Source organism: Bombina bombina, chromosome 2 (assembly GCF_027579735.1).
Source record: "Bombina bombina isolate aBomBom1 chromosome 2, aBomBom1.pri, whole genome shotgun sequence".
Taxonomy (NCBI): domain Eukaryota; kingdom Metazoa; phylum Chordata; class Amphibia; order Anura; family Bombinatoridae; genus Bombina; species Bombina bombina.
This window is the reverse complement of record NC_069500.1, coordinates 413,613,825-413,638,045: the sequence shown is the minus strand read 5'-3', so window position 1 is coordinate 413,638,045 and position 24,221 is coordinate 413,613,825. Positions and strand designations below refer to the sequence as shown.

The following is a 24,221-nucleotide window of genomic DNA, read 5'->3' as shown; positions in this document are numbered from 1 at the left end:
AGCATAACCTTATGCTTATCCCATGTATTAATTAGTACCTAGCATAGCCTTATGCTGATCCCATGTATTAATTAGTACCTAGCATAGCCTTATGCTTATCCCATGTATTAATTAGTACCTAGCATAACCTTATGCATATCCCATGTATTAATTAGTACCTAGCATAGCCTTATGCTGATCCCATGTATTAATTAGTACCTAGCATAGCCTTATGCTTATCCCATGTATGAGCCTTATGCTTATCCCATGTATGAATTAGTACCTAGCATAGCCTTATGCTTATCCCATGTATTAATTAGTACCTAGCATAACCTTATGCTTATCCCATGTATTAATTAGTACCTAGCATAGCCTTATGCTTATCCCATGTATGAATTAGTACCTAGCATAGCCTTATGCTTATCCCATGTATTAATGAGAACCTAGCATAACCTTATGCTTATCCCATGTATTAATTAGTACCTAGCATAGCCTTATGCTTATCCCATGTATGAATTAGTACCTAGCATAGCCTTATGCTTATCCCATGTATTAATTAGTACCTAGCATAACCTTATGCTTATCCCATGTATTAATTAGTACCTAGCATAGCCTTATGCTTATCCCATGTATTAATTAGTACCTAGCATAGCCTTATGCTTTTTTTTTTTTTTTTTTTTTTATATTTATACAGGGAGTGCAGAATTATTAGGCAAGTTGTATTTTTGAGGATTAATTTTATTATTGAACAACAACCATGTTCTCAATGAACCCAAAAAACTAATTAATATCAAAGCTGAATAGTTTTGGAAGTAGTTTTTAGTTTGTTTTTAGTTATAGCTATTTTAGGGGGATATCTGTGTGTGCAGGTGACTATTACTGTGCATAATTATTAGGCAACTTAACAAAAAACAAATATATACCCATTTCAATTATTTATTTTTACCAGTGAAACCAATATAACATCTCACATTCACAAATATACATTTCTGACATTCAAAAACAAAACAAAAACAAATCATTGACCAATATAGCCACCTTTCTTTGCAAGGACACTCAAAAGCCTGCCATCCATGGATTCTGTCAGTGTTTTGATCTGTTCACCATCAACATTGCGTGCAGCAGCAACCACAGCCTCCCAGACACTGTTCAGAGAGGTGTACTGTTTTCCCTCCTTGTAAATCTCACATTTGATGATGGACCACAGGTTCTCAATGGGGTTCAGATCAGGTGAACAAGGAGGCCAAGTCATTAGATTTTCTTCTTTTATACCCTTTCTTGCCAGCCACGCTGTGGAGTACTTGGACGCGTGTGATGGAGCATTGTCCTGCATGAAAATCATGTTTTTCTTGAAGGATGCAGACTTCTTCCTGTACCACTGCTTGAAGAAGGTGTCTTCCAGAAACTGGCAGTAGGACTGGGAGTTGAGCTTGACTCCATCCTCAACCCGAAAAGGCCCCACAAGCTCATCTTTGATGATACCAGCCCAAACCAGTACTCCACCTCCACCTTGCTGGCGTCTGAGTCGGACTGGAGCTCTCTGCCCTTTACCAATCCAGCCACGGGCCCATCCATCTGGCCCATCAAGACTCACTCTCATTTCATCAGTCCATAAAACCTTAGAAAAATCAGTCTTGAGATATTTCTTGGCCCAGTCTTGACGTTTCAGCTTGTGTGTCTTGTTCAGTGGTCGTCGTCTTTCAGCCTTTCTTACCTTGGCCATGTCTCTGAGTATTGCACACCTTGTGCTTTTGGGCACTCCAGTTATGTTGCAGCTCTGAAATATGGCCAAACTGGTGGCAAGTGGCATCTTGGCAGCTGCACGCTTGACTTTTCTCAGTTCATGGGCAGTTATTTTGCGCCTTGGTTTTTCCACACGCTTCTTGCGACCCTGTTGACTATTTTGAATGAAATGCTTGATTGTTCGACGATCACGCTTCAGAAGCTTTGCAATTTTAAGAGTGCTGCATCTCTCTGCAAGATATCTCACTATTTTTGACTTTTCTGAGCCTGTCAAGTCCTTCTTTTGACCCATTTTGCCAAAGGAAAGGAAGTTGCCTAATAATTATGCACACCTGATATAGGGTGTTGATGTCATTAGACCACACCCCTTCTCATTACAGAGATGCACATCACCTAATATGCTTAATTGGTAGTAGGCTTTCGAGCCTATACAGCTTGGAGTAAGACAACATGCATAAAGAGGATGATGTGGTCAAAATACTCATTTGCCTAATAATTCTGCACTCCCTGTATACCATATCAAAGTACAATTCTATGGTAGTCAGAGCAAAAAATTATAATAGAAAAATTAACAAATAGTAAATAATTATCTGTAAAGGCTTTCACAGTTGCCTTATGTATGATACAAAATCAGATATACAACCAACATATTTATCTGTCATGCCACAAATTAAACCCTTTCAATAAGGGGAAAAATCTAAAAAAGAATATATAGACAAAACATATCTTGTATTTACATAATAAAGTTCCTTATAGCACTTAAATACTTGTATGGTAAATTTCAAACACAGAATAAAATAAAAACAAAATTAATCATAAAAAAAAGCATAGCCTTATGCTTATCCCATGTATGAATTAGTACCTAGCATAACCGTATGCTTATCCCATGTATTAATTAGTACCTAGCATAGTCTTATGCTTATCCCATGTATTAATTAGTACCTAGCATAGCCTTATGCTTATCCCATGTATGAATTAGTACCTAGCATAACCTTATGCTTATCCCATGAATTAATTAGTACCTAGCATAGCCGTATGCTTATCCCATGTATGAATTAGTACCTAGCATAGCCTTATGCTTATCCCATGTATTAATTAGTACCTATCATAGCCGTATGCTTATCCCATGTATGAATTAGTACCTAGCATAACCTTATGCTTATCCCATGTATTAATTAGTACCTAGCATAACCTTATGCTTATCCCATGTATGAATTAGTACCTAGCATAGCCTTATGCGTATCCCATGTATGAATTAGTACCTAGCATAGCCTTATGCGTATCCCATGTATGAATTAGTACCTAGCATAGCCTTATGCTTATCCCATGTATGAATTAGTACCTAGCATAACCTTATGCTTATCCCATGTATGAATTAGTACCTAGCATAACCTTATGCTTATCCCATGTATGAATTAGTACCTAACATTGCCTTATGCGTATCCCATGTATGAATTAGTACCTAGCATAGCCTTATGCGTATCCCATGTATGAATTAGTACCTAGCATAGCCTTATGCTTATCCCATGTATTAATTATTACCTAGCATAACCTTATGCTTATCCCATGTTTTTATTAGTACCTAACATAGCCTTATGCTTATCCTATGTATTAATTAGTACCTAGCATAGCCTTATGCTTTAAAAAAAAAAAAAAATTTTTTAGTTATATACCATATCAAAGTACAATTCTATAGTAGTCAGAGCAAAAAATGATAACAGAAAAATTAACAAATAGTAAATAATTATCTGTAAAGGCTTCACAGTTGCCTTATGTATGATACAAAATCAGATATACAACCAACATATTTCTCTGTCATGCCACAAATTAAACCCTTTCAATAAGGGGAAAAATCTAAAAAAGAATATAGAGACAAAACATATCTTGTATTTACATAATAAAGTTCCTTATAGCAACTTAAATACGTGTATGGTAAATTTCCAACACAGAATAAAATAAAAACAAAATTAAGGATAACAAAAAAAAAAAAGCATAGCCTTATGCTTATCCCATGTATTCATTAGTACCTAACATTGCCTTATGCTTATCCCATGTATTTATTAGTACCTAACATAGCCTTATGCTTATCCCATGTATTCATTAGTACCTAACATTGCCTTATGCTTATCCCATATATTCATTAGTACCTAACATTGCCTTATGCTTATCCCATGTATTCATTAGTACCTAACATTGCCTTATGCTTATCCCATGTATTCATTAGTACCTAACATAGCCTTATGCTTATCCCATGTATTCATTAGTACCTAACATTGCTTTATGCTTATCCCATGTATTCATTAGTACCTAACATTGCCTTATGCTTATCCCATGTATTCATTAGTACCTAACATTGCCTTATGCTTATCCCATGTATTAATTAGTACCTAACATTGCCTTATGCTTATCCCATGTATTAATTAGTACCTAACATTGTCTTATTCTTATCCCATGTATTAATTAGTACCTAACATTGTCTTATGCGTATCCCATGTATTAATTAGTACCTAACATTGCCTTATGCTTATCCCATGTATTAATTAGTACCTAACATAGCCTTATGCTTATCCCATGTATTAATTAGTACCTAGCATAGCCTTATGCTTATCCCATGTATTCATTAGTACCTAACATTGCCTTATGCTTATCCCATGTATTCATTAGTACCTAACATTGCCTTATGCTTATCCCATGTATTCATTAGTACCTAACATTGCCTTATGCTTATCCCATGTATTAATTAGTACCTAACATTGTCTTATGCTTATCCCATGTATTAATTAGTACCTAACATTGCCTTATGCTTATCCCATGTATTAATTAGTACCTAGCATAGCCTTATGCTTATGCCATGTATTCATTAGTACCTAACATTGCCTTATGCTTATCCCATGTATTCATTAGTACCTAACATTGCCCTATGCTTATCCCATGTATTCATTAGTACCTAACATTGCCTTATGCTTATCCCATGTATTCATTAGTACCTAACATTGCCTTATGCTTATCCCATGTATTCATTAGTACCTAACATTGCCCTATGCTTATCCCATGTATTCATTAGTACCTAACATTGCCTTATGCTTATCCCATGTATTCATTAGTACCTAACATTGCCTTATGCTTATCCCATGTATTAATTAGTACCTAACATTGCCTTATGCTTATCCCATGTATTCATTAGTACCTAACATTGCCTTATGCTTATCCCATGTATTCATTAGTACCTAACATTGCCTTATGCTTATCCCATGTATTAATTAGTACCTAACATTGCCTTATGCTTATCCCATGTATTCATTAGTACCTAGCATAGCCTTATGCTTATGCCATGTATTCATTAGTACCTAACATTGCCTTATGCTTATCCCATGTATTCATTAGTACCTAACATTGCCCTATGCTTATCTTATGTATTCATTAGTACCTAACATTGCCTTATGCTTATACCATGTATTCATTAGTACCTAACATTGCCTTATGCTTATCCCATGTATTCATTAGTACCTAACATTGCCCTATGCTTATCCCATGTATTCATTAGTACCTAACATTGCCTTATGCTTATCCCATGTATTCATTAGTACCTAACATTGCCCTATGCTTATCCCATGTATTCATTAGTACCTAACATTGCCTTATGCTTATCCCATGTATTCATTAGTACCTAACATTGCCTTATGCTTATCCCATGTATTAATTAGTACCTAACATTGTCTTATGCTTATCCCATGTATTAATTAGTACCTAACATTGCCTTATGCTTATCCCATGTATTAATTAGTACCTAGCATAGCCTTATGCTTATGCCATGTATTCATTAGTACCTAACATTGCCTTATGCTTATCCCATGTATTCATTAGTACCTAACATTGCCCTATGCTTATCCCATGTATTCATTAGTACCTAACATTGCCTTATGCTTATCCCATGTATTAATTAGTACCTAACATTGCCTTATGCTTATCCCATGTATTAATTAGTACCTAACATTGCCTTATGCTTATCCCATGTATTAATTAGTACCTAGCATAGCCTTATGCTTATCCCATGTATTAATTAGTACCTAGCATAGCCTTATGCTTATTGTGTGCTTTGTAGTCCCCCATGGTGTTTGTCTTTACCACCTCTAATAGAAGTTTATTCTATGAAACAACCACCCTTTCTGTAAAGAAGTGACCTATTCTAGTGAAAAGATTACATGCGCTAATTAGTTAGAGAATGTAGTTTTATCAATAGCTACGCTGCAAGTCTATGTATTTAACCTTCACAAAGGTGGTTGTGCAATTATAGCTGCTGATTGGTTCATCAGTGCTTTGCCTTAAACACATAGCCTTGCAGCATTGCTAGTCGTGCTAGTGATAAAATAGCATGCTCTAAAAAATTTGAACAAGTATTTTATTCATTAGAATTTCCCTTTAATGAGATTGTTACAGATATATATTATATGCCAGGCTCTGCAGCAATCTCTTTTGTGTGCCAGGCTTCGACCGGTGGATGTGGCATTCATGAAAGCTCTACATGAGAAGGTGAATATTGTCCCTCTAATTGCCAAGGCCGACTGCCTCATACCCAGCGAGATTCGCAAGCTCAAGGAGCGGGTAAGGCTTTAGGAGGATATTGTAACAAACTATAATGCTATGGCGTGGTAGGGCCCTGTTTTTGCCTGACTCTTAGACACCACAACCCTCATCTCTTCTATCTATCTCTAGCAATGTTTTTCAGTTTATAATATTTGTAGCATCTGTCACTCTTGTTTCTTCTCAAATTCTTCTTCTGAATTTCTATTTTCATTATTTCATTAACTCTTGTGCATACATAGAAATTGCCTGAGCGCCCCTTTTGTCTGTTATTCCAAACATATATTTATTTTGGAAGGTTAAGTAAGGTCTATTAAACAACTTCTTATATGTCATAAGTGAGATTTTGTATTTTACATGTTGTTTTTTATTAATCTCACAATGTTATTTAAAGAGACTTATGCAGATTGCTTAATTAACTGACCCTGTATCCCCCCTTCTTTCTCTAGATCAGGGAAGAGATAGAGAAGTTTGGTATTAAGGTTTATCAGTTTCCGGAGTGCGATTCTGATGAGGACGATGATTTTAAACAGCAGGACAGAGAGCTGAAGGTAAAACAACTGAATATTTCTATAATTCCCACTATGAATCTTTTGTCTTTAAAGGGACACCAAGGTCAACATTTTTATTTTATGATTTAGCTAGAGCACACAATTTAAACAAAATAAATAAAAAAAATAAATATATCAAAATGTCAAGTCCTAAGATACTAGCCAGGACAAAATGTTACTTGCCACTTCTAATCCCACCCACAGCACGCCCACTACTTCCCCCCCTCTGCATATGTTTAGCTATTGTGAAACATTATGTAATATTGTTTTTATTTTATACCATAACACATTAAATAATGCTACTACATTAATAAAGTAACAAAAAAAGTTCATAGCAGTTAAAACAGACAACAGCTGGATAGAAAAAGGAAGTTGTTGAACATAGAGAATGCTGAGAGTGCTGACTGTCATGGAAGGCCATAGCAACCTGGAGATCTCTTTTTAAAAAAAAAAATATTATCTCTCCCTTCCCTCTCTTAACTATCTTTCTCCACTCCCTCCTTTCTTCAATCTCTCTTTTTACCCTCTCTCTTATCTCTCAGGCCATATCTTCTCTTTACACTCTTTATTTCCCCTCTCTCATATCTCTTCACTCATTTTTCCTCCATTGTCTCTTAACTCTACCTTCTTCTCCACTTTTCCTCTCCAATCTCTTTATTATGCCACCAGACTTCAGACTCATCATTCGCTAACTTTCACTTGCCACTGTTAAACTTACACTCGCCAATGGCTAGTGGGCTAGTGGAAATTTTGAGCCCTGATATATATATACACACACAGTATATAGTCAGCCTCCATGGAAAGCACACTCTGGTCTTCTTATTAGTATTAAAAATACTTTAATATATTTCAACATGATACAGGGTGCAAGTAAATGATATAAATTTCAAATTTATCAGAAAAAAAAATCTACTTCTTATTTAAAATTCAGAGTGCTATTGTCTTTTTACAATGTATTATTATTACTATTATCAGTTATTTGTAGGGCGCCAACAGATTCTGCAGCGCTATAAACTTAGGTATACTATGCATAGGTAGCATTTATAGGAGACACCTGTGTAGAGGGCCCTGCAAAGAGTTGCACTGTTGTAAATCAGCTCTCATGAATGTGATCTAAAAAAACAGCTAATCTCATATGCTTACATGCTAAAGGGGTTTAAGGGAATGACAAAGGAGGAAGAGAGGAACTGAGGTAAGAAAGGTTTGTTTGTATTGTATGCATCCCCGAACAGAAGAGTCTTTAAGGAGCGCATGAAACTATTAAGGCTGTGACACACTGCAAGCGATGCACGCATCGCTTCTGAAGATCAAATATTTCATCTCTGAGCGCTCAGCTACGCGACCTGACGCAGTGTGTCACAGCCTTAATAACGACAGGAGAGTCTTGTGGAGCGAGGCAGATAATTCCACAAAATAGGGGCCATTCTGTATGTATTAAATGGTCCTTTAAACTTGTGTCTATTGCCTAATGATAAAAGGATTGTCAAAACTACGAGAAATTGCCCTTTAGGCTTCGCCATTCTTGCAATCTGTAGGTCCAGTGATATTTTACAAAAAAAGTGGTCTGACCCTCTCTGTGATGTGCCTTCCGTAGGAAATAATAGGGATTGCAGTTTTAACAAAAGTCTGACAACATCGCCAGTGATCTCGGATCTCGTGGGGATGTTCTAAGTACAGTGTTCTCCCCAGGAACTTTTTAGCGGGTGCACCACCCAACTGAGTTTACTGACCACCTGGCTAAATTTTTTAGCTAATATTAAGCTTAAATTAGCTAATATTAAAAATGTTCATTTTTTTATTGCACAAAAATGTATGTTCAATTATGCTATTAATTTGTGCTTTGGATAGCAGAAAATTATATAATGTTAGAAAATATTACACTGCCCCCACCTGGCTACTTCATAATGCCACCTGTGTGGCAACAAAATGTCTGTGGAGAACACAACATTTTTCTTTCATGATTTGGATGGAACATACAATTTTAAACATCTTTCCAGTTTACTTCTATTATGAAATTTGCTTCATTCTCTTGGTATCATTTGTTGAAGGAGTAGCAATGTACTACTGGTTTCTAACTGAACTGAGCCAATGACAATCGCTATATATATATATATATATATATATATATGCAGCAACCAATCAGCAAATATAACCTAGGTTCTTTGCTGCTCCTGAGCTTACCTAAATAAACCTTTCATCAAAGGATAACAATAGAAGGAAGCAAATTAAATAATATAAGTAAATTAGAAAGTTGTTTAAAATTGTATGCTCTGTCTAAATCATGAATTTCTAATTATTACTTTACTGTCCCTTTAAGTACATTTTCAGAGCATAGACTGCAAAAAAAAAAAGGGTTCTGTGTAGTATAAATATATATAATATATGTAAGCTCAGATTCACTGTACATTCAGTAGATTTCTCACCACTGAAAAGCTGGCAAGACAGATATAGCTGAAAAGCCTCATCTTACATGGAGGATAAGTAGTTTTAAAACTAGAAACTCCTGGCAATGTTTCCCCATCAAAATATAGGTTACTTCCATGAAACTCCCACGGAACGCCTATATATTTGTTATGTCTGCGATCTCCTTTGTTAATAAAAGAACAAACAAAAACTTACTATTAAAGGTACATGAAACCCAAATTTTTTCTTTCATGATTCAGATAGAGCATACAATTTTAAACAACTTTCTAATTTACTTCTATTATCTAATCTGTTTCATTCTCTTGGTATCATTTGTTGAAAGAGCAGCAATGCACTACTAATTTCTAACTGAACACATGGGTGAGCCAATCACATTCAATATATATATGCAGCCACCAATCAACAGCTAGAACCTAGGTTCTCTGCTGCTCATGAACTTGCCTAGATAAACCTTTCAGCAAATGATAACAAGAGAAGGAAGCAAATTAGATAATAGAAGTAAATTGGAAAGGTGTTTAAAATTGTATTCTCTATCTGAATCATGAAAGAAAATGTTTGGGTTTCATGTCCCTTTAAACTTATAGGCGTTGTGGGGATGTGGGTATATTATACATGTGCATACAATGTTTTATTTATATGTATCGTATGATGCTATAATATATATTTAAAGTCTAGTCGCGATTTAAAAAAATAAATAAGGTTTTTGCTTTTGGCATGTTTTCTTCTTTTTTTAAGAATAAGATTTCATGTTCAGGATAATAATATTTAATATTAGCGCTGCGGAATCTGTTGGCGCTCTACAAATACCTGATGATAATAATAATAATAATAATATGTCATAGAAGACAGTAGCCCTGCTGCTACTGATATAAGTTCTCACTGTTATAAACATGTTATAATATTGTGACCACACTGTAACAAGTAAACTAAGGTAAAGGGAATCTCATGCATATGTAAGGACACAAATCTGTCTCAGATAGTGATCTTATTTTCTCATTGGTTTATGCATTTATGCAATGTCAGCATTCTTTAGATTTCTGTATTTCTCAAACATATTCTAGTTTAGGTTATTTATCACAATTACCGCTGTGCTACTATGTGCAGAGTGATTATAATGTGTTATATGATGCATGATTTTATTTTTTGTTTAGGGAGATGATGTCAGTTGTCATATTTTGCTTTTGATTCTTTCTTATTATTAATAATTAGGTCATTTTATGAGAAGAGCCATATTCCCCCCCCCCCCCAACCATCATTTTTTTTGAGAGGCATTTGTTGTGCTCTGAAGCTGGTGGAAGAATTTATAGAAACCTTGGCTACGTTTACATAGTTGCAGATAATCAGCAGTTGTAAAAGTATTGGGCTTTGGAATACAGACAGAGCAAATGATGCATTTGTGTGTATACAAAGTGATACATTAAGGAGATCTGAATTCCCTGTAAACTTAACCCATTTTAATGAGTTCTGGTGCCAAAGAACAAAACACACTATTTCACGTGCAAAAATAAACATAAAGGACCAACGTCTCACGCATGTTATACTCTGCTGCTGGCATAACAAGTCATTGGAAACACATTAAGGGGAAACCAATTTTACAGTACACTGCCCCTTTAATTTTGTGAAGGCCACAAACAGGTCAGGATTTGTCTGCCCGGTTTACACCCCTTGGTTGACTAATATCTAAATTGTGATAGGTACAGTTGCCTACTTCTTCCGGCACTATGACCCTGAAACTGAGTGTGTGTTTTTTGTCTGCTGTGGAATTTCATTACATTTGATTCCTGTGGGATCACAGGGAATGCCCAGATCGGGCTGTAATTTCAGATGAATGGCTTTCTTCAGCTGGTAATAGCATGACAAGACCATCTGTATATAATCAGAGCTGATCTCCTACTTGTATAGGATGAGATATAGAGCTGTGTAGGGTTTCAGCACTGTGACTAGCGTGTTAATATGTGTGTTAGGAAAGGACTGTGTCTCCAATGAATGCTTATACACTTGGCGGAACAAATTAATCTATTTTTATTACATGTTGTATCTATTATCTTAAAAGTTAGTTGTGTGTTTGTTTTTTCTTTGGTTTCGTTCCAGTGGTATAACAAACAGGCCTTGATGATATATTTAGCTAAAGGCCTGAAAATATACAATGACTTTTGCTGTTTAATTGTGACACATGCACCTAAGAAGCTAATGCTGACGAGGTCAGCGGAAACGGCTTAGTTGTATATTTAAGTTAAAGGGACATTGTATACTAGATCTGCAAAAGAGTACACAACCTTTAAGTATTTTGTTATTTAGATAGCTGTGCAATATACAAAATAAAACACCCCTGATTAGGAGTTAAAAAAATGTACTCAGGCAAGCAACAGATAAAAGCGAATTGTATTTAAAGCTGAATCAGGAACACCCTTTAACAAGCGCTGGGATCACTCTCTATACCACCCCCACACGAAGGTTGATTTCTTCTGATGCCTTTTTGTTTTCCATAACTTTTTTGTAACCATTATTGCAGTATTGAAAATGTTACTGTGGGTGGTTGTTTCAACGGGAAAAGCAGCTATTTCAAATAACAAAACGGAGACAGGATACTATCCCTTTAAAGTCAGAGACATAGGTGCATGGCCACCAATTACCAGCTAGCTCCTAGTAGTGCATGCTGCTCCTGAGGATACCTAGGTATGCTTTTCAACAAAGGATACCAAGAGAAACTGAAAAGTATCCAAGGGCGGGGGTGCAGCGTTCGCGACTGCGACCGGGCCCCTGTGACAGTTTCAGAAAAAAAATCTGAAAAAAATTCAACTTTTATAAAAAAAAAAAACATTTTTAGCAAAACGTTGACCTGCTACAGTATGCACGTTCAGAGTGTTCACTCTCTGACTATGGGTTTAGGAAGTGTCAGTGAAACTGTTTATGGTCGGTATCAATACCATATACCCATTGGGCTGCCCGGAAAAACAATGAATGTTCACATTCCCTGTGACTGGTGCATTGGCGGTTGGCGCCTCCTCCGCTCCTGGCTGACTGCACGTGTAGTCAGTCAGTGAGAGAGAGTGTTGCAGGCGTAGAGGCAATGAGGAGGGCAGCTGCTGGCTAAAGACGGTCACGCCACGGTGAGTCAAGTCTGTGAGTGCCTGCATGACCTGTATATAGTAATACAACACCACCCATACTGCAGGCCAGTGCAGGAAACAGCCATCACTAATATGGCTTATTATGGCACCGTGATTTAGTGTGTGAAACCCATGAACTCTATTGCCCAGTGCAACACAGACCTGCAAGTGTTAAACAAAGCACCCGTTGTCAGATCCAAAACAAAACCTTTGTATATGTCAAGAGGGCGATCTGTAAATACTAAACATGACCTGTATAAAGCACAGGCTTGTAAATGCCAAACAATCTGTGTAAAAAAAACATAAGCCACTGGCATAGTGACTGAAGACAGGTATATTTCCTATTTCTGCCCTATTACATGACCCCTCACCCTATAACTGCCCTGTTCCTATCACTGCCCTATTGCATAACCTCTCACCCTATAACTGCCCTGTACTAATTACTCCCCTATTACATAACCTCTCACCCTATAACTGTCCTGTACTTATCACTGCCCCTATTGCATGACCCGTCACCCTATTACATGAGCCCTCACCCTATAACTGCCATGTACTTATCACTGCCCTATTACATGACCCCTCACCCTATAACTGTCCTGTACTTATCACTGCCCTATTGCATGACCTCTCACCCTATAACTGTCCTGTACTTATCACTGCCCTATTGCATGACCCCTCATCCTATAACTGTCCTGTACTTATCACTGCCCTATTACATGACCCCTCACCCTATAACTGTCCTGTACTTATCACTGCCCTATTGCATGACCCCTCACCCTATAACTGTCCTGTACTTATCACTGCCCTATTACATGACCCCTCACCCTATAACTGTCCTGTACTTATCACTGCCCTATTGCATGACCTCTCACCCTTTAACTGCCCTATTACATGACCCGTCACCCTATAACTGGCCTGTACTTATCACTGCCCTATTACATGACCCCGCACCCTATAACTGTCCTGTACTTATCACTGCCCTATTGCATGACCCCTCACCCTATAACTGTCCTGCACGTATCACTGCCCTATTACATGACCCCTCACCCTATAACTGTCCTGTACTTATCACTGCCCTATTGCATGACCCCTCACCCTTTAACTGCCCTATTACATGACCCCTCACCCTATAACTGCCCTGTACTTATCACTGCCCTATTACATGAACCCTCACCCTATAACTGTCCTGTACTTATCAATGCCCTATTATATGACCCCTCACCCTATAACATGACCCCTTGCCCTATAACTGTCCTGTACTTATCACTGCCCTATTGCATGACCCGTCACCCTATTACTGCCCTATTACATGACTCCTCACCCTATAACTGTCCTGTACCTATTACTGCCCTATTACATGACCCCTCATCCTATAACTGTCCTGTACTTATCACTGCCCTATTACATGAGCCCTCACCCTATAACTGTCCTGTACTTATCACTGCCCTATTACATGACCCCTCACCCTATAACTGCCCTGTACTTATCACTGCCCTATTACATGGCCCCTCACCCTATAACTGTCCTGTACCTATCACTGCCCTATTACATGACCCCTCATTCTATAACTGTCCTGTACTTATCACTGCCCTATTACATGAGCCCTCACCCTATAACTGTCCTGTACTTATCACTGCCCTATTACATGGCCCCTCTCCCTATAACTGTCCTGTACTTATCACTGCCCTATTACATGGCCCCTCTCCCTATAACTGTCCTGTACTTATCACTGCCCCTATTGCATGACCCGTCACCCTATTACATGAGCCCTCACCCTATAACTGTCATGTACTTATCACTGCCCTATTACATGACCCCTCACCCTATAACTGTCCTGTACTTATCACTGCCCTATTGCATGACCTCTCACCCTATAACTGTCCTGTACTTATCACTGCCCTATTGCATGACCCCTCTCCCTATAACTGTCCTGTACTTATCACTGCCCTATTACATGACCCCTCTCCCTATAACTATCCTGTACTTATCACTGCTCTATTACATAACCCCTCTCCCTATAACTGTCCTGTACTTATCACTGCCCTATTACATGACCCCTCTCCCTATAACTGTCCTGTACTTATCACTGCCCTATTACATGACCCCTCTCCCTATAACTATCCTGTACTTATCACTGCTCTATTACATGACCCCTCTCCCTATAACTGTCCTGTACCTATCACTGCCCTATTACATGACCCCTCACCCTATAACTGTCCTGTACCTATCACTGCCCTATTACATGACCCCTCTCCCTATAACTGTCCTGTACTTATCACTGCCCTATTACATGACCCCTCTCCCTATAACTGTCCTGTACCTATCACTGCCCTATTACATGACCCCTCATCCTATAACTGTCCTGTACTTATCACTGCCCTATTACATGAGCCCTCACCCTATAACTTCCCTGTACTTATCACTGCCATATTACATGACCCCTCTCCCTATAACTGTCCTGTACTTATCACTGCCCTATTACATGACCCCTCTCCCTATAACTATCCTGTACTTATCACTGCCCTATTACATGACCCCTCTCCCTATAACTGTCCTGTACCTATCACTGCCCTATTACATGACCCCTCATCCTATAACTGTCCTGTACTTATCACTGCCCTATTATATGACCCCTCACCCTATAACATGACCCCTTGCCCTATAACTGTCCTGTACTTATCACTGCCCTATTGCATGACCCGTCACCCTATTACTGCCCTATTACATGACTCCTCACCCTATAACTGTCCTGTACCTATCACTGCCCTATTACATGACCCCTCATCCTATAACTGTCCTGTACTTATCACTGCCCTATTACATGAGCCCTCACCCTATAACTTCCCTGTACTTATCACTGCCATATTACATGACCCCTCTCCCTATAACTGTCCTGTACTTATCACTGCCCTATTACATGACCCCTCTCCCTATAACTATCCTGTACTTATCACTGCCCTATTACATGGCCCCTCTCCCTATAACTGTCCTGTACTTATCACTGCCCTATTACATGGCCCCTCTCCCTATAACTGTCCTGTTCTTATCACTGCCCCTATTGCATGACCCGTCACCCTATTACATGAGCCCTCACCCTATAACTGCCATGTACTTATCACTGCCCTATTACATGACCCCTCACCCTATAACTGTCCTGTACTTATCACTGCCCTATTGCATGACCTCTCACCCTATAACTGTCCTGTACTTATCACTGCCCTATTGCATGACCCCTCTCCCTATAACTGTCCTGTACTTATCACTGCCCTATTACATGAGCCCTCACCCTATAACTGGCCTGTAGTTATCATTGCCCTATTACATGAGCCCTCACCCTATAACTGGCCTGTACTTATCACTGCCCTATTACATGAGCCCTCACCCTATAACTGCCCTGTACTTATCACTGCCCTATTACATGAGCCCTCACCCTATAACTGGCCTGTACTTATCACTGCCCTATTACATGACCCCTCTCCCTATAACTGTCCTGTACTTATCACTGCCCTATTACATGAGCCCTCACCCTATAACTGTCCTGTACTTATCACTGCCCTATTACATGCCCCCTCACCCTATAACTGTCCTGTACTTATCACTGCCCTATTACATGACCCCTCTCCCTATAACTGTCCTGTACTTATCACTGCCCTATTACATGGCCCTCACCCTATAACTGTCCTTTACTTATCACTGCCCTATTACATGAGCCCTCACCCTATAACTTCCCTGTACTTATCACTGCCCTATTACATGACCCCTCTCCCTATAACTGTCCTGTACTTATCACTGCCCTATTACATGAGCCCTCACCCTATAACTGTCCTGTACTTATCACTGCCCTATTACATGCCCCCTCACCCTATAACTGTCCTGTACTTATCACTGCCCTATTACATGACCCCTCTCCCTATAACTGTCCTGTACTTATCACTGCCCTATTACATGACCCCTCTCCCTATAACTGTCCTGTACTTATCACTGCCCTATTACATGGCCCTCACCCTATAACTGTCCTGTACTTATCACTGCCCTATTACATGCCCCCTCACCCTATAACTGTCCTGTACTTATCACTGCCCTATTACATGACCCCTCTCCCTATAACTGGCCTGTACTTATCACTGCCCTATTACATGAGCCCTCACCCTATAACTGGCCTATTACACAAATCCTCTCCCTATAACTACTTGTACCTATCGCTACCCTATTACAGGACCTGTCACACTATAAACTGTTCTACTAAAGGGAGTAGCAACACTGAACAAAGACATTCTGGTATAAAAAAAAACAAAAAACTTTAGAGAGCACAGGTCAAGCAAGGTCCATGTTATTTTCTCAAACAACAAGAGATTACACACACACCGCTTGCAGGAAGCGTGGTGTCTGGTGGTGTGTGTTGGGGGGGTAACTTTACCAATAACAAACTCTTTACTAAGAACAGAGGTAACACACTTTTGGCTCCTATAAACAAATGTGGAGTTCATACATTGTTATTTGGGGTCACAGAGTGACGACTGCTGATTTTCTACAATTTTATGCTGAAATCTGAAACAAACAGTTACTGAACTGCAGGCAAATCTATTATTACACAGTTTCTCCCACAGAACCTTTCCTAGATATGGTTCATGTTTCAGGAAGGTTCAACCAAATACCAAATGCTTTCTTGAAAGGGGCATTGTAGGTTTAAAATTACAGCTTTTTTTGTATGCCTGTTCCTATCCAGAAAAAAAAAATTCTTGCCAGGCTTGCAAAGGTAGTATTGGTTATAGAAAAGCTAAATACACCAGAGGCGGCCACTGAAATCAACCTCCCAGTGTGTGGAGGTAGAGAGCCCAGCCCATTTAAATGGGTGTTCTCAATACTTATGCTCATGTGCTATCTGCTAATGTTCATGTAGACATTTTCCTAATGTTGTGTAGCTATTTACTCACTAGTTCTTTCATACTGGTCACTTTTTTTGTGTTGTGATGCTTTTTTGTACTTCTGCTTCTGGTATGTAAATACAGTGCCAGTGTATCCAGATAATTGTATATGCAGTGACCTTGTGCCCACGTGATTAGTAATATTCTTAAGGGGGAATGAGGCAGGTGCTTAGGGTACAGGCCTTGGGTTTTAACTAATAACCATCAGTTGGCTTTTCCTGGATCTAAGCCAGCAAACCAAGCATTTACATTACTCTAAAGTGTGTGTAAGTATGCACTGTGCATGGAGTGTGTGTGTATGTATGCAGTGTGTATGCAGTATGTAGGTAGTGTGTGTATGTATGCAGTATGTATGTAGTGTGTGTGTGTGTGTATGTATGCAGTATGTATGTATGCAGTATGTAAGTAGTTTGTGTTTATGTAAGCAGTATGTATGTAGTGTGTGTGTGTATGTATGTATGTATGCAGTGTGTATGCAGTATGTAGGTAGTCTGTGTGTGTTTATGTAAGCAGTATGTATGTAGTATGTATGCAGTGTGTATGCAGTATGTAGGTAGGGTGTGTGTATGTATGCAGTATGTAAGTAGTGTGTGTGTGTGTTTATGTAAGCAGTATGTATGTAGTATGTATGTAGTGTGTGTGTGTGTATGTATGTAGGTAGTGTGTGTGTGTGTATGTATGCAGTATGTAGGTAGTCTGTGTGTGTTTATGTAAGCAGTGTGTATGCAGTATGTTTGTAGTATGTATGCAGTATGTAGGTAGGGTGTGTGTATGCATGCAGTATGTAAGTAGTGTGTGTGTGTTTATGTAAGCAGTATGTATGTAGTATGTATGTAGTGTGTGTGTGTATGTAGGTAGTGTGTGTGTGTGTGTATATGTATGCAGTGTGTATGCAGTATGTAGGTAGTCTGTGTGTGTTTATGTAAGCAGTGTGTATGCAGTATGTATGTAGTATGTAAGCAGTGTGTATGCAGTATGTATTTAGTGTAGTGTGTGTAAGCAGTGTGTATGCAGTGTGCGTTTGCAAGCAGTGTGTATGTAAGCAGTGTGTATGTAGTATGTATAAAGTGTGTGTGTGTGTGCCCAAGCAGTGTGTATGCAGTATGTATGTAGTGTGTGTGTATACAGTATGTGTGTAGTGTGTGTATGTAAGCAGTGTGTATGCATTATGTATGTAGTGTGTGTGTGTAAGCAGTGTGTATGCAGTATGCATGTAGTGTGTATGTGTATGTATGCAGTGTGTATGCTGTATATATTTAGTGTGTATATGTAAGCAGTGTGTATGCAGTATATATTTAGTGTGTGTATGTAAGCAGTGTGTATGCTGTATGTATGTTTGTGTGTGTGTGTGTGTGTGTGTGTGTGCATGAATGTCTTTTTAAAGGAAAGTAGTGGTTTGTGTTTAAAAATTCACACTTTATCACTATTGCTGAGAGTACCTGCCAAATAATGTCTAGAGTATTCTAGGAACAAGTATAGTTTACATGACTTGCCTTTACTAGAAAATGTCAATGTATCAAAATCATGCTTTTTTGGGGGGAGTGGGGCCCGTCTTGGATTCTTGCACCGGGGCCCTGAGGTTTCTAGTTACGCCTCTGAAAGTATCTTAAAGGGACACTGAACCCAAATTTTTCTTTCGTGATTCAGATAGAGCATGCAATTTTAAGCAACTTTCTAATTTAATCCTATTATCAAATTTTCTTCATTATCTTATTTGAAAAGCAAGAATGTAAGTTTAGATGCTGGCCCATTTTTGGCGAACAACCTGGGTTGTTCTTGCTGATTGGTGGATTAATTTAACTGACCAAAAACCAAGTACTGTTCAGGGTTCTGAACCAAAAAATAGCTTAGATGCCTTCTTTTTCAAATAAAGATAGCAAGAGAATGAAGAAAAACTGACAATATGAGTAAATTAGAAATTTGCTTAAAATTGCATGCTCTATCTGAATCATGAAAGAAAAAAAATGGGGTTCAGTGTCCCTTTAAAGTAAATGTAAACTTTCATGAATTAGTGCCCGATTTTTAAAAATACTATTAAAAACAGGGGCACTTTCATTCATGAAAGTTTACATTGCAGCGTATTTTTACAAATACCTTTCTCTTCAGCAAAGCCAGATCAGGGATTCCCCGCCCACAGCTCCTCTGTACCTACGTCACCAATGACGAAACTGGCTTCCTCCAATCATGGTTCCCCCCAGAGCAGTGACGTGCAGTGAGGTCAGAGGCTGGTGAGGCACTAGATATGATACGCCGGAGAAACACATGTACAGAGGGCCACAAGTACCCCCAACAGGGCAGGTTTCAATGATAGCTGAACCAGTGCACAGGTGACACAGGTGATGGGTGAGAGCAAGTTAGTAACCACTGAGTTACTGATCAGCTGATTACTTCACCTGTGCACTGATTCAGCTATAATGAAAACCTGGCCTGTTGGGGGTACTTGAAAACCATTGTTGAGAAACACTGCACTAAAGCACCAGCTCATCGGAAATGTATTGATTACCTGGAGAATAAAGCACACATACTCTGCTCACTGACACCCACACACTCTGCTCACATACCCACTCACACAATTCTGTGGCACAGTGCCAGTTACTAAGCAATTAGAATGATACACAATCTCTTCTCTACTCACTACTGTATTGTAAAAATAGAAATAATTTACCATACAAGTTTTACACAAAGGACAAGTTATCAATACTGCCAACACAGCTGCTGCAATATGGTGTTCAAGAAACGCACGTGCCCATCCCACTTATGTATGCTCTTCAACAAAGGACACCAAAGGATACCAAAATAATGAAGTACATAATAATAAAAGTAAAATAGAAAGTTTTTTTTGTGTGCAATTTTATATCTGAATGATGGAAATGTAATTATGACTTTCATGTTCCTTTCAAAAACTAATTTGATTTGCTGACATGAGGCCAGTAACAGTTGATGCTAATTCTCAAAATATAAATAACTAGAAAAGTCTATTAAAATAGCATGCTCTACCTCAATCACGAAATTTTAATTGTAAATGTCTCCCTTTGACTATGTGTTTAACCAGTTACTTTACAGTAGCATTATTTCTAAAAACATTTAACTGCAATAATTACATATATTTTTTAAATGACTAATTATCTCCTTTTATTAATATAATTCTGTATAAAAGCAGCACATATTAAAAACACAATGCAACAGCTTTCAATTGATTTGTGAATTACAAGTTAACAGCAGTCTTTAAATAAATGGAGACACAGAGAAAAATAAAAATAGATACTGCATCCTCTGACTGAAGAGACATAACATATATGGAGTTTGTACCTAATTAAATCAAATAACCATGAAAAAGGGAGGCTTAGCAATATTCAATGTCAAAAACTTTAATTTAAATAATGTAGACACTGCACACTTAACTTCAAATTTGAATTGACCCTTTGACTTCCTGTCAGTATTGGGTTATGCTCACTTACTGCCCCCCCCCCCCCCCCCCCCTGTTAATGAGCTGTATCTGAACACAATTTGTGAATCACAAGAGATGTAGAATACTACTTTACTCTTCTGCTTGGTGTCATCTGTTCTTAGATTACCTCAGCTTCCAGTTGTGTCACATGACCCTGCTCACTGCATCCTCCTTCTGAATAATCTATATATCCTTCACTTGCTAGGAGGCATCAAGAGGGGTGCCTCCTATTGGTCCCAATTTTAGCTGCTAATATATTGACAGAACACAGGTGGCGCTGCAGCACAGCTTTTCCTTTGACCCATGTGCTGCAATGGAGAGAAGCGTTCCTGTACTTGCCTCTCCATAGCATTACATGGGGGGGAAATATTTTTTTTTTTACTTTTTATTTTGTTTTAATTAAAATTTAATTAAGCTTTGGCCACATATGGCAGGGTAGGCACTGCCTCCCCTGCCTCCTATGAGTACACGTCCCTGCCCCAGAGTGTCCATCTCGTGAGGCCACACCGTGATTGGAGGAAGCCGGTTTTGTCATTGCTGTGTAAGTACAGAGGAGCTGCGGGTGGGGGACCGCCAAACCAGCTTTGATAATAAAAAGATAAGTATTTGTAAAAAAAACGGTGCAATGTAAACTTTCATGAATGAAAGTGCCCCTGTTTTTAATAGTATTTTTAAAAACTGGGCACTAATTCATGAGAGTTTACAAACTTTACATTTACTTTAAGTGCATGCTCTAAGCCAGGGGTTTTCAAACTTGTCCTCAGACCTCCCTAACAAAACAGATTTTCAGGATATCTGAACTGGAACACAGGTGAAAAAATCAGTCATCAGTCATGCAGCACTAATGTATCTGACTACACATTCAGATTTATATAAGCAGATAATCACTGTATCATGTCAGAGTTTGCCTTGTCTTTTCCTTGCCCCTGTTAATATGCCTCGTTGTAAAGGGAAGAGCATTTCTTTATCATTTTAAGTTTTCCTTTTTTTACATATATTAGAGTGGACTGTTTGATAGAGGAGGTGTTTTTGTTCAATAGTGTTTTGAAGTTGTTTTGTGCCTATATTCTTTACAGTGGAGCTTATTCTATGCACTAAAAAGTGATTGGTTATGAGGTAAATTGACTTTTTATATTAGACAATGTCCGAGGAGCCTTCTGATTGGTTATTTCAGCTACATCAGGGGGAATGTTATACCCTGAATTGCACTTTCACTTCATATTTTTACTGGTTTCCACGTATGGATATCGGGGATTCAGGTCAATATGATGACTATGTTGTCCTCAGCAAGGCTGTTGCTATTCATTAACGGGACAGTATACACCAATTTTCATATAACTGCATGTAATGGACACTACTTTACAGAAGAATATGCACAGATACTGATATAAAAATCCAGTGTAAGATCTTTTAAAAACTTACCTAGATGCTCCCAATTTAGCACTGTTGATGATGTTAGTCTGGGACACCCACTGAAAGAGGCTGAGAGCAAACCTTCCCCCTCTCCCCTGCATATGAAAAGACCCATTATACAAACAGAAGCAATCTGAAGTCGGTATATATCAGTATCTAAAACTTTGGGGCTTGGTTAGGAGTCTGAAAATCAGCACAATGTTATTTAAAGGGACAGTCTACAATATAATTGTTATTGTTTTAAAAGATAGATAATCCCTTTATTACCCATTACCCAGTTTTGCATAACCAACACGGTCGGTTATATTATTATACTATTTACCTCTGTGGTTACCTTGTATCTAAGCATCTTCTGACATCCCCCGATCATATGACTTTATATTTATTATCTATTGACTTGCATTTAATACTGTGTTGTGCTAAATCTTAAATAACTCCTTGGGACTTATCACAATGTTATCTATATGACCCACATGAACTAGCAGTCTCCTGTTGTGAAAAGCAAATAAAAAAGCATGTAATTAAGAGACTGCCTACATTGGCTTAGAAACAGACAGAAATGTTTATCAGAGGTTTAAGGGGTCGATTTTTCAAAGCCTTTGGCAGGCTTCTTGTGAGAACCTGTAGTCCGAATTTAACAAGCAATGGTCATCAGACCGCTGCTAATTTCAATCTCCCTGGTCTCGTCCGACCGTGGAGATTGACAGCTCCTGGCAGCGCGTGATTGGCTATGAGCGGACAGGGGGCGGGATTGCACGCAAGTGCAAAATAGTGCTCGTGTACAATGCTGAATTCCGGCAGAGGCAAGCTGGGGCAGACAGGGGCGCGTATGTGCGCCCCTATCCGCCGCAGCTTGATAAATCGACCCCAAAATGTTATTTAGTATATTAATATATCATTGTTGGCTGTGCTGGGGAATGGGTAGTAAAGGCAGTATCTATCTTTTTAAACAATAACAATTTTAGTGTAGACTGTCCCTTTAAAAATAAGCAAAACAATACAGTTACAAAAACACCCCCAGATGGGCTATATAAATGGTTCATCTACAAAACATTTATGCAAAGAAAATCTAGTGTACAATGTCCCTTTAATTCCAGTAGAAGATTTACCACTGTATGAAGAAAGTTTTTCCCACCACACATTTTGTAATAGCTTAATCTATAAATTTAATTGCAATTAATAATTGTTTTTTTCCTTAATGGAATTAAAATCACCTCTAACAGGAGCTGCATCAGCAATTGCCTGCAGGCCCTTGGCTAAATCAACATGCTTAACCCTTTAAGGACACAGCTTTCAGTTTGCTCAATTGTTTTATGACGGAAAAATTCTGTCATATGTCCTTAAGAGGTTAATAACATTGTTAATGTTTATTTTGGCTCAGATTTAGAATTAAAATATTGATGTAGTAATTCGTGTCCTGTATCTTATATTCTTTAACATACACTTTTTCCTGTGTCTGACATAAGATGATCATTTTCTTATGTCGTTACCTCTAATTTTCTCTCTCATTTCTTTTCTCACGTTTCCTTTGTAGACATTTTTCAGTTTTGTTGGCCTTTTTACAGGATACGCTTAGCAGTACCTTCCTATTGGTTGGTTTTTGTTTCTATTTATTAAATAGTTTCTCGCTGTGTGGCCCGCTCTGTTGTTGGTTTCTTTTGTGTCCTCTGTGGTCTGTGTGGCCTTGTGATGGCATGAGGACCAGCTTATAGGTTGCAGGATTGCCACCAGGCTACTGGGCTCTGAAGAGCACCTGCTTAAAGGGTCATTAACCCAAAACATTTATTTCATGATTCAGATAGAGAATACAATTTTAAAAAACTTTCTAATTTACTTCTATTATCTAATTTGTGTCATTCTCTTGGTATCATTTCTTGAAGGAGCAGCAATGCACTACTGGTTTCTAACTGAACACGTGGGTGAGCCAATGACAATCAGTGTATATATATGTAGCCACCAATCAGCAGCTAGAACCTAGGTTCTTTGCTGCTCCTGAGCTTCCCTAGATAAACCTTTCAGCAAAGGATAACAAGAGAAGGAAGCAAAA

At 38.4% G+C, this 24,221-nt stretch overlaps 1 protein-coding gene across 4 annotated transcripts in view; it reads left to right on the top strand.

The window, feature by feature from the left end:
- SEPTIN5 (septin 5) overlaps positions 1-24,221 on the top strand; it is a 94,078-nt gene that overhangs the window by 52,619 nt on the left and 17,238 nt on the right. For all 4 annotated transcript variants that reach the window (XM_053701931.1, XM_053701932.1, XM_053701930.1 and 1 more), the window contains 2 exons: positions 6,207-6,324; positions 6,753-6,854. In XM_053701931.1, the coding sequence (XP_053557906.1) occupies positions 6,207-6,324; positions 6,753-6,854 (220 nt within the window). The remainder of the gene's footprint in view (positions 1-6,206; positions 6,325-6,752; positions 6,855-24,221) is intronic.